The sequence below is a fragment of the Priapulus caudatus genome, unplaced genomic scaffold (genome assembly GCF_000485595.1).
Source record: "Priapulus caudatus unplaced genomic scaffold, Priapulus_caudatus-5.0.1 Scaffold127, whole genome shotgun sequence".
NCBI classification, from domain to species: Eukaryota; Metazoa; Priapulida; class Priapulimorpha; order Priapulimorphida; family Priapulidae; genus Priapulus; species Priapulus caudatus.
Window position 1 is genome coordinate 343287 of NW_014577188.1, and position 16476 is coordinate 359762.

The 16476-nt window shown below is 41.1% G+C and overlaps 1 protein-coding gene across 5 annotated transcripts in view; it reads right to left on the reverse strand.

Annotated features, from left to right (window-relative positions):
* LOC106805786 (G-protein coupled receptor 98-like) overlaps positions 1-16476 on the reverse strand; it is a 65706-nt gene that overhangs the window by 7480 nt on the left and 41750 nt on the right. For all 5 annotated transcript variants that reach the window (XM_014807513.1, XM_014807512.1, XM_014807511.1 and 2 more), the window contains 24 exons: positions 15783-15977; positions 15357-15524; positions 15029-15245; positions 14514-14759; positions 14005-14180; positions 13444-13698; positions 13054-13203; positions 12575-12795; positions 11773-11929; positions 9698-9860; positions 8862-8975; positions 7116-7297; positions 6556-6735; positions 6074-6323; positions 5706-5867; positions 5168-5361; positions 4810-4950; positions 4028-4180; positions 3349-3495; positions 2543-2688; positions 1751-2024; positions 1337-1485; positions 735-842; positions 187-348 (listed from right to left, as the gene is read on the reverse strand). In XM_014807513.1, the coding sequence (XP_014662999.1) occupies positions 187-348; positions 735-842; positions 1337-1485; positions 1751-2024; positions 2543-2688; positions 3349-3495; positions 4028-4180; positions 4810-4950; positions 5168-5361; positions 5706-5867; positions 6074-6323; positions 6556-6735; positions 7116-7297; positions 8862-8975; positions 9698-9860; positions 11773-11929; positions 12575-12795; positions 13054-13203; positions 13444-13698; positions 14005-14180; positions 14514-14759; positions 15029-15245; positions 15357-15524; positions 15783-15977 (4310 nt within the window). The remainder of the gene's footprint in view (positions 1-186; positions 349-734; positions 843-1336; positions 1486-1750; positions 2025-2542; positions 2689-3348; positions 3496-4027; positions 4181-4809; positions 4951-5167; positions 5362-5705; positions 5868-6073; positions 6324-6555; positions 6736-7115; positions 7298-8861; positions 8976-9697; positions 9861-11772; positions 11930-12574; positions 12796-13053; positions 13204-13443; positions 13699-14004; positions 14181-14513; positions 14760-15028; positions 15246-15356; positions 15525-15782; positions 15978-16476) is intronic.

Consider the following 16476-nt stretch of genomic DNA (forward strand, 5'->3'; position numbering starts at 1 on the left):
TTGACCGTAGCCAAATGTTGACGAACAGACAGACGAACGGACGGACGTATAAGGACGTACGACGGATGACACCCCATGGCAATAGCTCATCTTGACGATATCAAGGTAAGCTAAAAATGCATTGCAGAGGTAACCTACTAATCAAATTTATCTTAATCTTATTTGATAATAAAACCAGAAACTTACAACTGCTTCCATACGCCATCACAGTTTTGCCCCGTAAGCATTGTGTAAGCAAATTTCTCGTAGAGTGCCGCTAGCTCGTAGTGACCTCTCGTGTCATGTCGTGTTGGATCCATGAGCAGGCAGAAGATATTAAACAGGTTCCTCCTCGCACCGAACGGAAGTCTGGGAGATGGGGAAACATAACAAGATAAATATCTCAGGTTGAAGGATGTCTATGTCTATAAGAATACTGTGCAAGGCCTGTTAGGGCATGACGCACAGGAGTCGTCTGACCCGCACAATGTTCATAAACGAGTTTAACAGAAAAAAAACTGTTAGTTTTAAATTAAGGTTAATTTATGCTTCCAATGGTGGAAGCAGTTATCAAATTGTTTATTTGGGATATACAGTCGAACGTAACTAAGGGAGTACGCAAGGTTCACTACATGTATTTGTATTTGAATTGCATGCAATAAAGATATAATAATAATACTAAGTGCAAGGTTAATCTACATTGCAAAGGTAAAGGTATTCTGTGTATTTATTACAGCCGGCATTGAGCGACTTACGGTCTGTCAAGCCCCTCCGTGAGCACAGACTCGATTATGTCCTCTACGAGTGAGAGACCAGTGCTTGGCAACGTTCTCTGCAGTTCTACACCAACTTCATCTAATAGCCTGTAACCACATTACAACTTGTCAAAAACAAAAAATTTATTTTTTTTGTAATCTGCTCTCCCAGTGGCTGTGATGCCCGCATCATAGCTAAGGTGCGACCAGGCTGGCCTATCCTCTTGCGAGGAAGCAGTAACACAAAAAGAGTTGCAAATCAAATTTAAGTCACAATCGTAATCACAATTAGAAAATGTTCTTAGATGTGATATACACTACATCTGGAAGTAGTGCTCCATACACAACATCCCAGCAGTACCTAATAGGCAAATGGCGTGCACGACAGGGTAAAAAATACACGGGAGCGATGAGCGATTCGCTCTACAAACCTCCGAAATCGCTCCCGTAAGGCTCAAAATAGCTCCCGTAAAATTTTTGTGGAGAGCTATTTTTCCCACAGACTTGAAAAAAGCTCCCGTGAAAAAAAGTTATTTTTTCCCTGGTGCACAAGCCATGAACTACAAAATGCGATTTTTGCACGCAAAAAAAACGCTACGTGCCTTGTGATTAGATCGTCGCCGAGATTTCCCGCCATCTGTGCGCGTATCGCCCACAGTCGGCTATTCTCAGCGCCACCCACGATCGTGATGTTAGCGACAGCATAGATCTTATTTAGCTCTGCTCCGTCTGTTGGATTCGTAAGCCGCACCTGCAAATGTTTATCACACATGCCTCAAAAATTTAGCATAAGTACTTTTGGAACTATTTCTCGGTTACCATGAACGGACAAAGGTAAATGCATAAAATAACGTACCTACGTGACATCCCTAGAAAAATATATAGGAAAATATGGTACAAAAAATGGTACAATTAGCAAGGAAGGCAATTACCGATGTGTATCAGCTGCTAATGATGGCCTGTAAGTGAGCAATCGTAACAGCGCAAACAGCAACTAACTGTCTCGAACAACTTGCCTGGAATATTTTCGGGAGCGGATTCGCGGACGCGCGCTCCGGAGTCAGGTAGATCGGAAACGATATCAGCTGCTCTCCCGGAGCAAAGGTGAGAACGCCTGAAGCGGCGGTGAAGTCTGCTCCCGACAGCGCGGGGTAGACGCTGACGCCGGCGACGTGCTGCACGTCGTAGGTGCGCTGCGTCGTGTAGCCGACCTGGAAGCCTCGCTCGTCACCGTGCGTGCGCTCCACGCCAAGCGTCACCCGCCGCACGTCGTCACTCACCGTCACAAACCTGCCGCGCACACACAGCGTTCAAACATCACGCGCCAAAATGTCAGGCCAACATGCCACGCACACACAGCGTTCAAGCATCACGCGCCAAAATGTCAGGCCAACATGCCACGCACACACAGCGTTCAAACATCACGCGCGGAAATGTCAGGCCAACATGCCACGCACACACAGCGTTCAAGCATCACGCGCCAAAATGTCAGGCCAACATGCCATGTGTTGTTGAGGCAGCAAAAAATGTTTTACTGCTACTCCCGACATCTTCCTTCTCATGATTTATGGTAGCATGCATTGTTTGCAAGTTGTGTGAGTGCATGCCAGTGAGTGGGAGCGGGAGGGGTGAATAAGGTGGGGGTCGGGTTAGTTATATAGATAATATGAATTGTTGAATTTATTAGTACATTTAACTGTGCCATATCAATTTCATTGTGATCAGAGCCATCGATTTTTGCTTGAGGTGTTCTCCAGAAGTTTATCTAATGGCATCACAAGCCACCGATATTTCGAGAGAGGTATTACCGTGAGACTGCGTTGAACTGTACAAGGCCGAATGGGTAGTCGTTCTCCATGACGGTGATGTTTGCATATTGCCTCTGCCGATCCAACTCCGCTCCCTCTCCTACTGCATCAAGCACGACCAAGAACCACCAAGCCTTCTCCGGTTTCTATTGCCAGATCAAAACAATGAGGAAATGTTTAGTGTTTTCTTATGTTTATGTTCTGTGGACAGTGGAAACTATAGTATAGATCAAGATATAACCATGTAGGGGCATATTTAATAGAGTAATACATAATTAAATTATAATTAATTAGAAATATTTATTTATTAACATGCAGCACGAAATTATATGAAACATTGCATTTCAGCAGAACAAAAATGGTACTGTTTTTAAAGCACCACTCTTCCTAAAGTCTGTCATTTCTAAGTGACTTTATGTTGACACACATATGAAAAGAACAAGGAATTTAGGATCACTCAAACCCGTCTCGTGAAGTTACATGAGTAGGCCCATGGTAATAGCACCACAAGTGACGATTCGAAGCCCACAGACAACGGCCGTAGGCTGAGCAAATTCCTAGGGGGGGGGGGCAGTGGCGGATCCAGGATTTCAAGGAAGGGGTAGGCATACCCCAGAAAATTTTGAAAACGTAGATCGCAGGAGATAGTATTTGACGCACTTTTTAGAACATGTACAGCCTTCATTCTGACTACGACAATTCTCTTTTAGTAGAACAATTTATTTTGTTAATTTTGCTCCAAAATCTAGGGGGGCAGCTGCCCCCCTTGCCCCCTGCAGGCTACGGCCCTGCCTAAGACACGTTACCTTGTCCTGTTTAGTGCCGATAGTGAAGGAGCAGGTCTGTTGCCCAGGTTCACACACAGCCTGCCCTGCTGTACTCAGTAGTTCACCACTCAACCTGCTGTCATGCACGATGTCTTGCTCAACACCGTAACTTGCTCTCCAGTTCACCTAAACGCGACAAGGGGCATAAAGCTAAACGATCCGCTATTATGAATTACCCAGATTACAAGGGAGACTACATCGAAATCATGCATTATTACCATTTAGTTCGCAATTTTGTAAAAAAAGAGATTACGTGCATAAAATGATCGAAACCGCCATGACATGTAAGTTATTGCATCTAAATCTTGAGTGCCTTAGTATACAAATCACGACCAATCCCAGCTAAGCCATATACACTACATGCAAGTTATATAAGCAGCAGAGTGCGATCACAATTAACCATTTCTAAATTATATGCAGTGCCTCTATGACGACATTTAGTCTTGCTTCATAGATGTATTAACTATCCTCAAGGTGCAAAGCAGGGTAAAAAATACACGGGAGCGATGAGCGATTCGCTCTTCAAACCTCCGAAATCGCTCCCGTGAGGCTCAAAATAGCCCCCGTAATATTTTTGACGAGAGCTATTTTTTCCGCACACTTTTGAAAAAGAGCTCCCGTGAAAAAAAAGTAATTTCTCCCCTAGTGCAAAGCATACCGTCGCTCTGCCAAAGAAGGCATTGTATCGCGTTAGGTTGAGAGTTACTACTCCTGCTCCATCCTCGTCTAGTAGTGTCTTGTTAGAGCTGGCCGCAAAGCCAATGCGGCCATTCCACAGATCATTCGCCTCAATGGTAACCACAGCATACCCCTGCATGGACAAATATACTTGCTTTCATGTTGTTATAACTAACTGCTTGTCACTTTCATACAACACCTACATGTACCACTGACTGTGTTCACCATGACATATATATGAACTAATATAACATTCCATCAAAAATTGTCAATGACCCAATATCATAAGTAGTTAAAGGCCCCGTCACACTAGAGCTACGCTCATCACGATCGCCCCACGCTCAAAAAATTTCCCCGAGCGTGGTGAGAGCATGGCCAATTGGGCCCCAGCCAGGCCCAGCGCCGATACTACGATCTAATTACGTCGATACTACAATCTAAGTGCGTCTTTACCCCGATCTCATTGCGCCCAACAAGCTTTCACCACTCTCCATACCACGCTCAACACACGCCCGCATCACACGCACGCTGTCTTTCCGCCACGCTCGCACCACGATTGTTTTGAACATGCTCAAAGTTTGGCCACGCTCTCCACGCTCATGGTGACTGCACCGCACTTGATCGCGATCGCAGTACGTCCATATACGTTCATACTGCGTTCTACACGTTTCCACCACGCTCTCAGAGCGTAGTACGAGCGTAGTGAGATCGGGGCCATAGTGTGACGGGGGTATAAGCAACTGAGTTAATTAGATATTTTACCTTTTTCCAGCCATCCCGGCTACCCGTGGCTATCCTAGCCCCACCAGTTGGTCCAGATAGATAGACAAAAAACATTTCATCTGGTTCCGGAAATGGATCATCCAATATAATCACGTTCACAGTCTGCAAGATTTCACCCTCCTGACAAAGCAAGAACACAATGTCATTTTAAGCTAGCATGTGTGTATAAAATATAATACAGTGAAACATGGTTGCTGTGTTTTTCAAACCTATATTAAAACACTTACAGCTCCTGATTGGAACATTTGAAACCACTTGCTTATAGCCTAATAATGGCCAGGGACACTCTACCTTAACATAGGAATTCTTTTACCACTGGAAATAACTGAAAATTTACCTCAAATGTTACTGTCTGTGTGAGAGGTAAATAGTCAAATTGGTCGCCAGCAGTTGCTCTAGGCCCAGTGATAGCAGCCAGAGCCTGGGCGATGTTGTCCGTGGAATTGCCTGGCTGAGGAGTTATAGATTTCTCCCACAGTTCGCCACCACCGATGGTGCGTACAGTAACTGCAACTTTACCATGTGACCCACCTGCAATCGACAAAACATTAATTTTCAGTTGGGTAGAACTGTTATTAAGAAGTAATGCATCTTCTTCAGTAGCAAATTAGTTCTTTTTTCGTCAAGACATTATGAGGATATATACCATGGCATTGTTAATTAGACACACATGATCTGTTCGCACGCTATATGTATAAAGCGTGTAAAACAAGTGCTATGTATGTGAAATGGCAATTTGAACATTTTCTAGGCACAGTGGAATAAGTACATTGCCTTGACACATATATAAACAATATATAAATATATAAGGCAGATATGAAGCATATGAATTTCTCATCAATAAGTCTTTCAATGTTAAAAAAATGGAATAATACCAGTTCGCTCGATCTGCAGCAATGCTTTACGAGTAGAACCGTCATTTGACTCGCGCACGCTGATGTCAGGTGTGCGGAAGCTGATGATTCCATACGGATCATTGCTTCCTAAGATGGTTACCAGGGCAACAGAGTATAGATCACTAAGTCTAGGTGATACTCCTATAAGGAAAAGGAAAATGAATTGGGTTAATTTCACAAAATACAAATGAGCTGTAGCTGTATAAAATCTGCGAACTTTCTGAAATCATTACTGTGCTCAGATTTGTCTTCTGTTACTACTATGATAATTCTGTTAGTGCATCACTCCCTCTAAACGACTCAGACCTTGGTAACCAATATATATATATATATATATATATATATACCTCGTGTAAGCACTGTTGGTAGGATTTCTACTCCAGTGATGTTCACAAAAAATTCTTCGTTGGTTTCGGGTTCTGTGTCAGAAATGATGTTGATGACTATAGTTGCAGAGGTCACAGCAGAGTCCATGACAAGAGCACCATTAACAACACTTGTGTAGTCTCGGTCTGGCATAGCTGTGAGTGCCCAGGTTTGATATGACAGACGCACCTTCCCTTCAGAGCCATATGCTCTCATGATATCCAGTTTGACCTGCAAGAGTAAACAGTAGTAAGGTATATAGCTTGAACCGAATTTCGGTTTCAATGCATCAGAATTTAACACATGCCTATACTATCACTTTATATTTTCTCAACAACAGTACTGGTGAAAACCGCTTTGTGACGTCACACTACATACAAAATATCACGATAGACATAACAACAAATTCATGATATTGTAAAACAATTCGAGTTGCCTCTGCTTATCTGGTGTTCTTTCTTACTTCTCCAAAGCTCTCAGACGCACTGAGTATGCGTGATGGAGGGGCAAATTGGATGACACCATGAGGATCAACCTTAACAGTGTTCATGTCAAGTTTGACTGTGGCTGTTCCTCCAGTTCTTGCATTAACAGAAACTATTTGTGCCGCAAACAATTCTGCTACTGAATCCTTTGGCAACAGCTGCAATTGCAATGACAAGGCTGTTAACTAAGCATCAAGTTGCAAAATAGTTGTCATGAAAACACACATCAAAGGGTAAATATACTGCGTGTCGAATAAATGAAAATAACCAGAACAAAATCAAGATATGAATAGCGAATTCTGCAAATTAGTAAATTTACTGCTAAGTATTTAAATTAGTACTTTAATTTAGTAACAGTGGTCAAAATTACAACTTTTACAATAAACCAAATGACTAACAAATCGATCATTAATGGTAATATTCTAATAAACTAGCATGGTAGGATAGTTATGACAGTGAAGATGACGACAAATACGGAAAAATAGTCAAGAATAACTCATATGCTGCCTTCAATGCATCAACATCAAGATGCACTAACCATGGCTGAAACATTCCTGCTGGATTCACCGTTGTACAAGGTCACTTGGTCCGACTGTGGTGAGATGATTCCTGGTAGAAAGCCCCCTGGCATCATGTTCTTTGGTAATCCCGACAGCCACGTGATCTCAACTTCCCCATATGAACCCCACCGGTAGATAGTGAATCTTGCTTCATTAGTAACTGCATGTATCAGCAAAAACGGAAAAGTCTCAATACACTTGTAGAGGCATGCAATGTCATTTCACAAAGTTATCATTAAAGTGGCATGGTTTAAAGGCATAATTCGACCATCGATTATGCAAAGTTGACGAATGCTACAGTAACTGGCACCTTGTGTAGTTAATATAGTACATTACCTTATAGCCAAACGCGTATTAGTTTGTCCAATATCACTGCTAATTACTAAGAAATGTCTAATTGAAATCCGTAATTTGTAATCTGGCGACAACGCAAATTTATTGCCAACAAAATAAACATCGAGTTCGGTTCGGTGACGTCACATGTTGCTACAGGATGTTGATATCGAATTGTTTGCCCGGGTAAATTGTTTGCCTAGTGTTATTATTTGCCTAGTTGCCACATATTATATGTGCTTGTAATCTCAAGAACTTCGTATATTCATTTATTCCCGAATCCCAAGAGTAAAACCATAACGTACGGAATGCGCGCACTCAGACTACAAAGATCAAAATCACTGACGGCCGAGCATACGTGCGAAATGTCCGGTGCACTATAATCTGTATGACACCGCCTCGCGCGTTACAGCCGGTTACGGCCGGTTACGGCCGATAGCGGGTTGAAACTGTCAACAACGGATTTATTTGACCGCGGATTTCAATTGGATATTTCTTAGTAACCAGCAGTGATATTGGACAAACTAATACGCGTTTGGCTATAAGGTAATGTACTTATTAACTACACAAGGTGCCAGTTACTGTAGCATTCGTTAAAATTGCATAATCAATGGTCGAATTATGCCTTTAAGCACCGTCTTTCATAAGACAAGATATCTATTCATGAACACATACATGCAAGCGCATGCGCTCACATATGCATGCAGGCAGACTCACAGGCACTTGAAGCGTTTCAATAAAATATAATGCTAAATAAATACGAAATCTATTTACTACAAATTCTTAATGTTTCTATACTCTCTTTCACCTATTATTGCCGACAGTTTCCTGTAATTCCGTCCAAATGGCTCATCTACAACAAACACTGGCTGCGCCAAGCGCCATTGCTGCCACTGGCAGTGCTGCCACACTGACACTATATATATGGAGGGAGGGAGAGGGAGAGGGAGAGAGAGAGAGACAGACAGATAGAGTGAGATTGCATGAGAGAGAAAGAGAGAGCTAGAGGCAGCTATTAGTGAGGTCATAGAATAAGCCCGAGGGATTGTTAAAAAAAAACTAGAGCACTCGGAGAGCACAGACCTCCGCCAAGGCAGCTGAATTCTCTCAATGTGAATTTTTTATAATAATTAATATAATTAAGTGCGAAAAATTAATTAATTAATTGGATCCGGATTAGTGCGAGCGTGCAGGTAGGAGAGGACTATGGTTGCCCCTTAGCCTGTGGTTGCGTGTTTGTAAGTCTACAGCCAGCGAACTAAGAACTAACAAGTGAACTGAAACGTGCATGTTCACAAACCCACAAACCCACAAACACACAAACCAACACTCAAAGACACGCCGGTGAAAACATAACCTCCGCCAAGCCCCTGGCAGAGGTAACTACTTACCTTCATTTACAGTGACCACATTATGCAGAAAACCCACTTGACTGTTGGCAGCCTCCTGTGGAATGTAGATTCTAGCGGAAGTGGACCCCTGATTCAATCTCGGAGGCAGTGCCTCTGGAGAACAAATAAATTTCATTTGATGTTAGTATTTTCTAAAAAAAAAAATATTACACAACTGTTCTTTTCATAAGCCGCGTTCACACGTAGCAAGAAATCCGGTATTTAGCGTTCACACGAGGCAAAATACGAGGCCCAAGAAATACGGTATCTAAACAGATCCGGTATTTCATGTAAATACGAGGCTTCGCAGACCCCGAATAATTTGCCGTGCTTGAGAAATACCGGATTTCTTGGACCGCGCATTTCCTCGTGTGAACGCTAAATACCGGATTTCTGAAGCCGCGTATTTTATAGACTGGTCCGCGCTCGACAGTTCTAGTGTAACGCTGGTGGAACTGTCGAGCGCGGACCAGTCTACGTATTTTATCGGCAGTTGGTGCGCATTGCATTGTTTATTTCGCATTGTTCGCTTGATTGTTTAAAGCAGCTCGTAGCTCGCAAATACCGTATTTCTGAAGCCGTGAATCAGCGTGTGAACGCTCGGCCGCGTATTTGTCTCAGATTCGGTATTTCGCAAATCCGGTATTTCAGAAATACGAGGTCTCGAGTGAACGAGGCTATTGACCATATCCAAACCACATACAACTTCTGTGAGAACAAATCACTAACAACATTTTATACAAACCTAGCTACATAATCACCTATTACGTAACCCATTAACCCACGTGCTGGTAAAATTGTTAGTGAATCACGTAAATATTCCGACGCAGACTCACGATGGCTTCCTAGATAGGTAACTGCAGTCAGTGTCACGATAAAGTAAGAGTCGAGATCAAGTCTAACACCAGGTGCAACGTCAATGTGTTCAGCAGCTTGATTCTGGCCATCTCTGAAGGAGACTGACCCAGAGGTTGGGACGTATCGCACTCCATCCTCGCCCTAAAACAAACAAACGAAATCGTTTAGGTTACCCGCTATCTGTCATGTGGACGATATTTGAATTATAGTGAATAAATTCCTTCAGTAATGAAGGTTATGATTATCCTCATAACCCTATGGAAATTCATACCAGATGTAATGTACATCGGCACCTTTATAAATATTGTACCATGTTACTAAAATGTTAAAAAAATACAATTATAAATATGAGACAACCTGTAAAAAATAACAGCACCAAATTCCTTTAGGATAAAAATGTTGATTAATTAGAAGAACGTTGATTAAAGCCATCCTCTGGTAGATCTAGATATCATTGATATAATAGTATGACAATGATCAAATATAACCGATGCATCATCATCACGCACCTGGTTTCACATTAGATTTCTCTGTATTTAACAATACACCCAGTATATAATTATTATGCAAAAATAAATCATCATTTTAAATCTTAAGCTAAATTAAGATATACACACATTTGCTGCATTTCAGGTTTATGGTACCAACAGATGAAGCTAAGTGAGGAGTATGAACAGATAATACGATACGAGTGAGTATGAAAATACAATCCAAACCTGCAATTATGAGACGAGTTTTGTGCGTGATTGCTGAAATTGTGAGGATCTGCTTAGATGAATGTTGCAATCACATATTGAACTTGGATTTTTTCATATCCACAGAGCATTCTCGCTCGCTCGCTCGCTCTCTCTCTCTCTCTCTCTCTCTCTCTCTCTCTCTCTCTCTCTCTCTCTCTCTCTCTCTCTCTCTCTCTCTATCTTGTTCTCTCTCACTCTTACTCTATGTATGTGTGCATGTGTCTGTCGTTGTGCGTGGGCGTGAGCGCGCTAGCGCGTGTATGTGTGCGTGTGTGCATGTGTGCGTGCGTGCACGCATGTGAGAGTGTGTGTAAGTGTCCGTGTGCCCCCTGTGTGCAGGTCTTTGTGAGACGATTGAAACACACTGCAAGCATTGACATAACAAATAACGCATCAATTAAGTGACACATATGCCATGCAATTGTCAGATAAACACGTACAATATAAATGAGGACGTGTAGGTGTAAATTCTTAAATCCACACGGTGAACATATATAAATAAATTCGGTGAGGGGTCCAACACACGTTGTGATCGCGTGTCTTATGCTAAAATTATGTTCAACCTTTGGTCGTCTGACTATTTGCCTTTTGGGACGACGCCATCTTCGAAATGGTTCTGTTTCGCTGGAGTGAAACTGTTGAAAGCCAAATATCAATTTCAAGCAGCTGTCAATATTTATGGGGAGCTGCTGCATAAAGCTACGGATAAGGAATGATGATAATTATTTAACATCACAATGATAAAAGTTACTTATATTGTTAATAAACATTTAGAGCCAATCCTTGGCTATTTTCATTCTGCCCATTTCATTTTGAGTATTATTTGATCTGCTGTATCTATAATATTACCATGAGTGCCCAATTAGTGTAAATATAAAAACAACATTCAAGCACACTTGATCTCTACTTAACATGAATGAATGAAAATATATATGTTGAATGTAAACAAATGAGCTCTATAGAATGAAGTTCAATGATGTGCCATCATCGGGTAAATTTTTTTAACTGGAAGTACTGCAAATAGCATTGTAAAAATAAGAAAAGTCATGCTCGTATAAATTAATTATAATCTAGACAATTTACCAAATGCATTACACCCTCCCAAATCTTCATAACATTCTATTTTAACAATGATTATACTTTGTAATAAATATAAAAGTCTAATAAATATAGATATAAAAGTAGTATATAAAAATGTAATAAATCTAAAAATAGGTAATACACAAAAGCCCCACCCCACCTCCCCCATACTCACAATATCATACTTAATCTGTGCACGATAACGGAGTTAAGTAGGAGAATCTAGAAAGAAATACCTGTTCGTAGTTGATGTCGTATGCCACTCTTACGGGGCCATAGGCACCGCCCTCTCGCGTGATGTTCAGCTGCACTTGTCTATTCATTTCGTGAGTGACAATCACTGTCTGAGAATCTGGCGAGATACTGAAGACTCCATGGGGGTCATCGTTCGCCCTGCGAGAGACAGCGAGTAAGAAAGAGAGGAAAGTAGAAGTCATTCCACTCAACAACAAGAGCAATCTGAGATAGCAAACCTCCGCCACAGCGTAACGATCCCCCCATCTTGCTGGTACACCCAATATAGTTTGATGGAATTTTCAAAAATTTGAAAAAAGATCCAGGATTTTTTTTAATGAATTTTGAATGAGTCAGTAATAGTCCCCCCCAAATCCTGGATCCAGATCTGGATCCAGATCACCACCGAAATCTAATCGATTGGTTGTTGGTCCAAGACCAACCCGTCCAAAAAATTTCATCAAAATCCGTCCGTAACTTTTTCAGATATCCTGTTGACAGACAAACCAACAAACACACAAACAGGGGCGAAAACATGACCTCCTTGGCGGCGGTAATAAACTTACCAAGTACGACTTTCAATGCAAGAAATGCTTGCTCGCCTTTTGATATTACACACATTGAATATAATAATAAGTACGTGATTAGGGTTTAAAAAAAATATATACAAATATAAAAATATAAAGAAACTAATACTGAATACACTTATGCGTACTTGGAATTTTTGCGATAGGAAGTAAATCATATGATACAGAGATATTCATAAACTGTGCAGGACGTTGGCACAAACACACAGCTACTAACTTTATGGTGAAGGAGCTCGAATTGTCTGAGCGTGCAATCTCCGCACCGCCCTTGACACCCGAGAGAACGACCATGAAGTTCTCTGTTAACTCGGGTTCATTCTCCGGCAGGACGCGAACGACAATCTGCCCATTTCGCTCCGAGTCGGGAATAACGGCTACTCCGGAGTACGGCTCAATGTCAGCAACAGCATCCTTGGGACCTTTAACCTCCCAGTGAACCTATGGATAGATCGCATGACGCTGTATACAATCATGTAACTATGATCAGTTAAGTGAAGGCAGGCGAGTATTTCATGTGTATCGTTGCTATGCATCTGTAGCAAGACTGCTACTATTTCAATCGTGTGATATTGAGCAGAACACAGGAAATAGATGGTTAACGAATAGCTATGCATTTTAGAATATATGTCGATGGTACATATTAATTCATCGTTTTGTAGATTGTTTGTTTTTATACATAATCTCGTGAGTGAATACCTCGATGCTTCCTACTGTGCCCTCACTCCGGCTAATAGGGAAGGTCAGCATCAGGGGAGGTGCATCTCTAGATGGCTCATCTAACACAACTGACTGCAGAGCAGAGCCTACAAACTTCACAATTCCATTTGGATCTCCATGCTTCAAAATCTAAAAAGATACGATGTAACCTGGTCAGTTATCAGGAGTAGGAATTATGATAACTGCAAGGTCACATTTAAAACCACGAGCAGTCTATACAAACTATGACCTATCTGACATTTTCTTGATGATGAATTCTAACCACGATAACAAAAATGCCTACAGAAATAGAATAATATGCAAATGGCGATGCCTCAAATGATCGCGTATAGCAAATCTAAAAAGATTTGCCATATAATTGTGATTTACCTTCAAGGTGACATTTCCAGCAGTAGGACTGACCTCTGCTGACCCGGGTCTACCTCTAATGTCGTCGATCACCAAATTGTAAACCTTTTCTATTTCGGGACCTCTGTACGGATTCACAACAAGTGCAATGTTCTCTGACCCCATGTCACCATCATTAAATGTAACAACCCCACGTGGAATCGAGTTTCTATAGCTGATATCGTCAGTGCTATCAGTAGGCCAGTCTCCATTTGGACCGAGTAAGTGCCAACGCACCTGGAAATTAAAAAACAACTTTATATGTTTACCGGCACCATAGTCAGTGCTCACTGCTGGAGCAATAAATAGAATAAGAATACAGTAAAATACCTCATTGTGTAACATGGATTTGAGCTTAATGGTCAGTAATCTGGAACAATCGCAATATTGTAAAAAAAAATTGTTTGATGCTATTCAACCTATGCAAGATTGTTGCACAATCCATCTCACATTACTGCTCTATCTGACATTATCTGACAATAATGTTGCAACTTCAGTCTTAACATGCTTCCAAAAAGGTACTGCAGGGTTGCGATAAGGTACCGTTTGCCTGCCAGTTAGCCCTTCTGTTCTCTGTATGGTGAAGTCCAGAGTTCTCGCAGAGTCTGGGTTAGGAATGGTGATAGCTGTCGATCCAGTGAAGCCAATCTTACCATAGGGAAAGTCACTCTGTGTGATTGTAACCGTAGCAACACGCAGATCACCAAGCTTCGCACCACCTGAATGACAAAGCCAGCAGAACATTGGTTAGAGTTACAGACATAAGACAGTTCCACGTGAAAAGCTTTTACACAAATGATTTTTTCTAAATGCAACTCCAAGCTTATAATCTATAAAAACCCGTAATAGTTTAAAATATACATATAGTGATAGGAATAATAATAATGATGATAAATACAATACAAAATATAATGATATTTAAGCACATACTTCAGTTCTGTCTAAAACTAATACAGTGTAATATGAACAAGATATATATATATATATATATATTTAAAATTTATTTAGCACTGTTAAAATTACAGACAGAGTATGTATGTGCACATACTTACCATGCACTCTAGTTAACATTATCTCAAAAGCTTCGTCCACCTCCCTAGCACTGTCATCCACAATTGTGACATTAATGGTAGCAAGTCCAACTCCCTCAGGGAACACGACCTCCCCATCCGGCAAAAGATAGTCAATGCCATTGGACAGAGCGGTGATTGGTCTAGATGTGTAACTTGCGCTAACAATGCCAAATGTACCACGTGTGCGAACGACAGGCACATAAGCCATGCTGCTTTCCTCTTTCACTGCAATAGAATAAGCCTACAAGTGTGAAACTGAGCACCTGGTCTCCATCTCATAAAGTAAGGTAATATGTTCTTCAAATCGGGCAAATCATGTGACAATTAACGGCTCAATAATAGTAATATAGGTCTGAAATATTAGTAACTAAGTAACTACTTGAATCAACACTAGCCTGTCACTTAACCTTTTATTATAACATTCCACATCTGTGAGTCGATATTATTTATCCAACAATTTTTAATGTCAATAAAATTCACACTTGTTAACTTGCCTAAAAAGTTGACAGCTGACGGACCAAACTCAATAGTTCCTTCGGCGTTGTCGTTCTTCTCTATAATTACTGTCTTGTTCACCAATGTCCCAAGGTCAGGGCTCATGTCAAGGCTATAACCATGAGAGCCCTTTACATAGTCATTACTCGCTGGTGATATCAGCCTGACTGATGCCAAGCTAACATTAAAATGTTCATCACCCTCTGGCTCTAAATCCTGCAACAGAAGTAAATTTCTAAAGCCACTATAGCAGAACCAAAATAATTTTCATGAAGAAAAATTTTATGAAATGCTTTGATAACTAGGATTGCAAAGAGCATTACAAACCTGTCTGATGGCAATGAGGATGTTCTGTCGGTCATCGCCCGGTCCAAACGTCAAGCTTCCTGCAATCTGCCGGAAGTCCCGGTCGCTCACAGCCGTCCCTGCCACAGTGCTGTACTGGACTAACACTTGCCCTGCAGAACCCAGGCTTCTTACAACAGGCAAGCTCAGCTGCAAAATATATACAAATATTTTCTGTAATAATTATCATGCAATGATAACAGGTTTGATACAAAACAACAATGGTATTGATTATAACTGCCTATACTTACTAATAATCACTATTCAATCAGTTCAAGAAATTAATGGCTTTTCTCCCCAGCTAGGACAGCAACTCTCACCATACGTTTTCGACCTAGGAAAATTCACTAGGCAAGATATCATTAATTGGATCATCTAACCATCTAACATTGATGGAGAAAAACATACCTGAGGGGCATCTTCTGACACCCTAACAACCTGTGGCTCTGTGAAGTGGAAGAGACCGTGAGGGTAGTCACTCGCTGCCATGGCTACTGTTGCCGTGTTCATTCCAGGCCGTGTGCTGATGACTGCGCCGCCAGAGACGGAAACAAGAGCCAACACGTAATCGTGCCTCAGCTCTGGTTTCATGTCGTCCACAGCCTTGACGAAAAATGCGTTTCACTCAGTTTGATTGTGCATGCTCAATCTTGTTTTCTATATCAATATGTGACAGTTTGAATCAGTTTGATTAGGCATGCTCAATCTTGTTTTCTATATCAATATGTGACAGTTTGAATCAGTTTGATTGTGCATGCTCAATCTTGTTTTCTTTATCAATATGTGAGAGTTTGAATCAGTTTGATTATGCATGCTCAATCCTGTTTTCTATATCGATATGTGACAGTTTGAATCAGTTTGATTAGGCATGCGCAATCTTGTTTTCTATATCAATATGTCATAGTTTGAATCAGTTTTATTGTGCATGCTCAATCTTGTTTTCTATATCGATATGTGACAGTTTGAATCAGTTTTATTGTGCATGCTCAATCCTGTTTTCTATATCAATATGTCATAGTTTGAATCAGTTTTATTGTGCATGCTCAATCTTGTTTTCTATATCGATATGTGACAGTTTGAATCAGTTTTATTGTGCATGCTC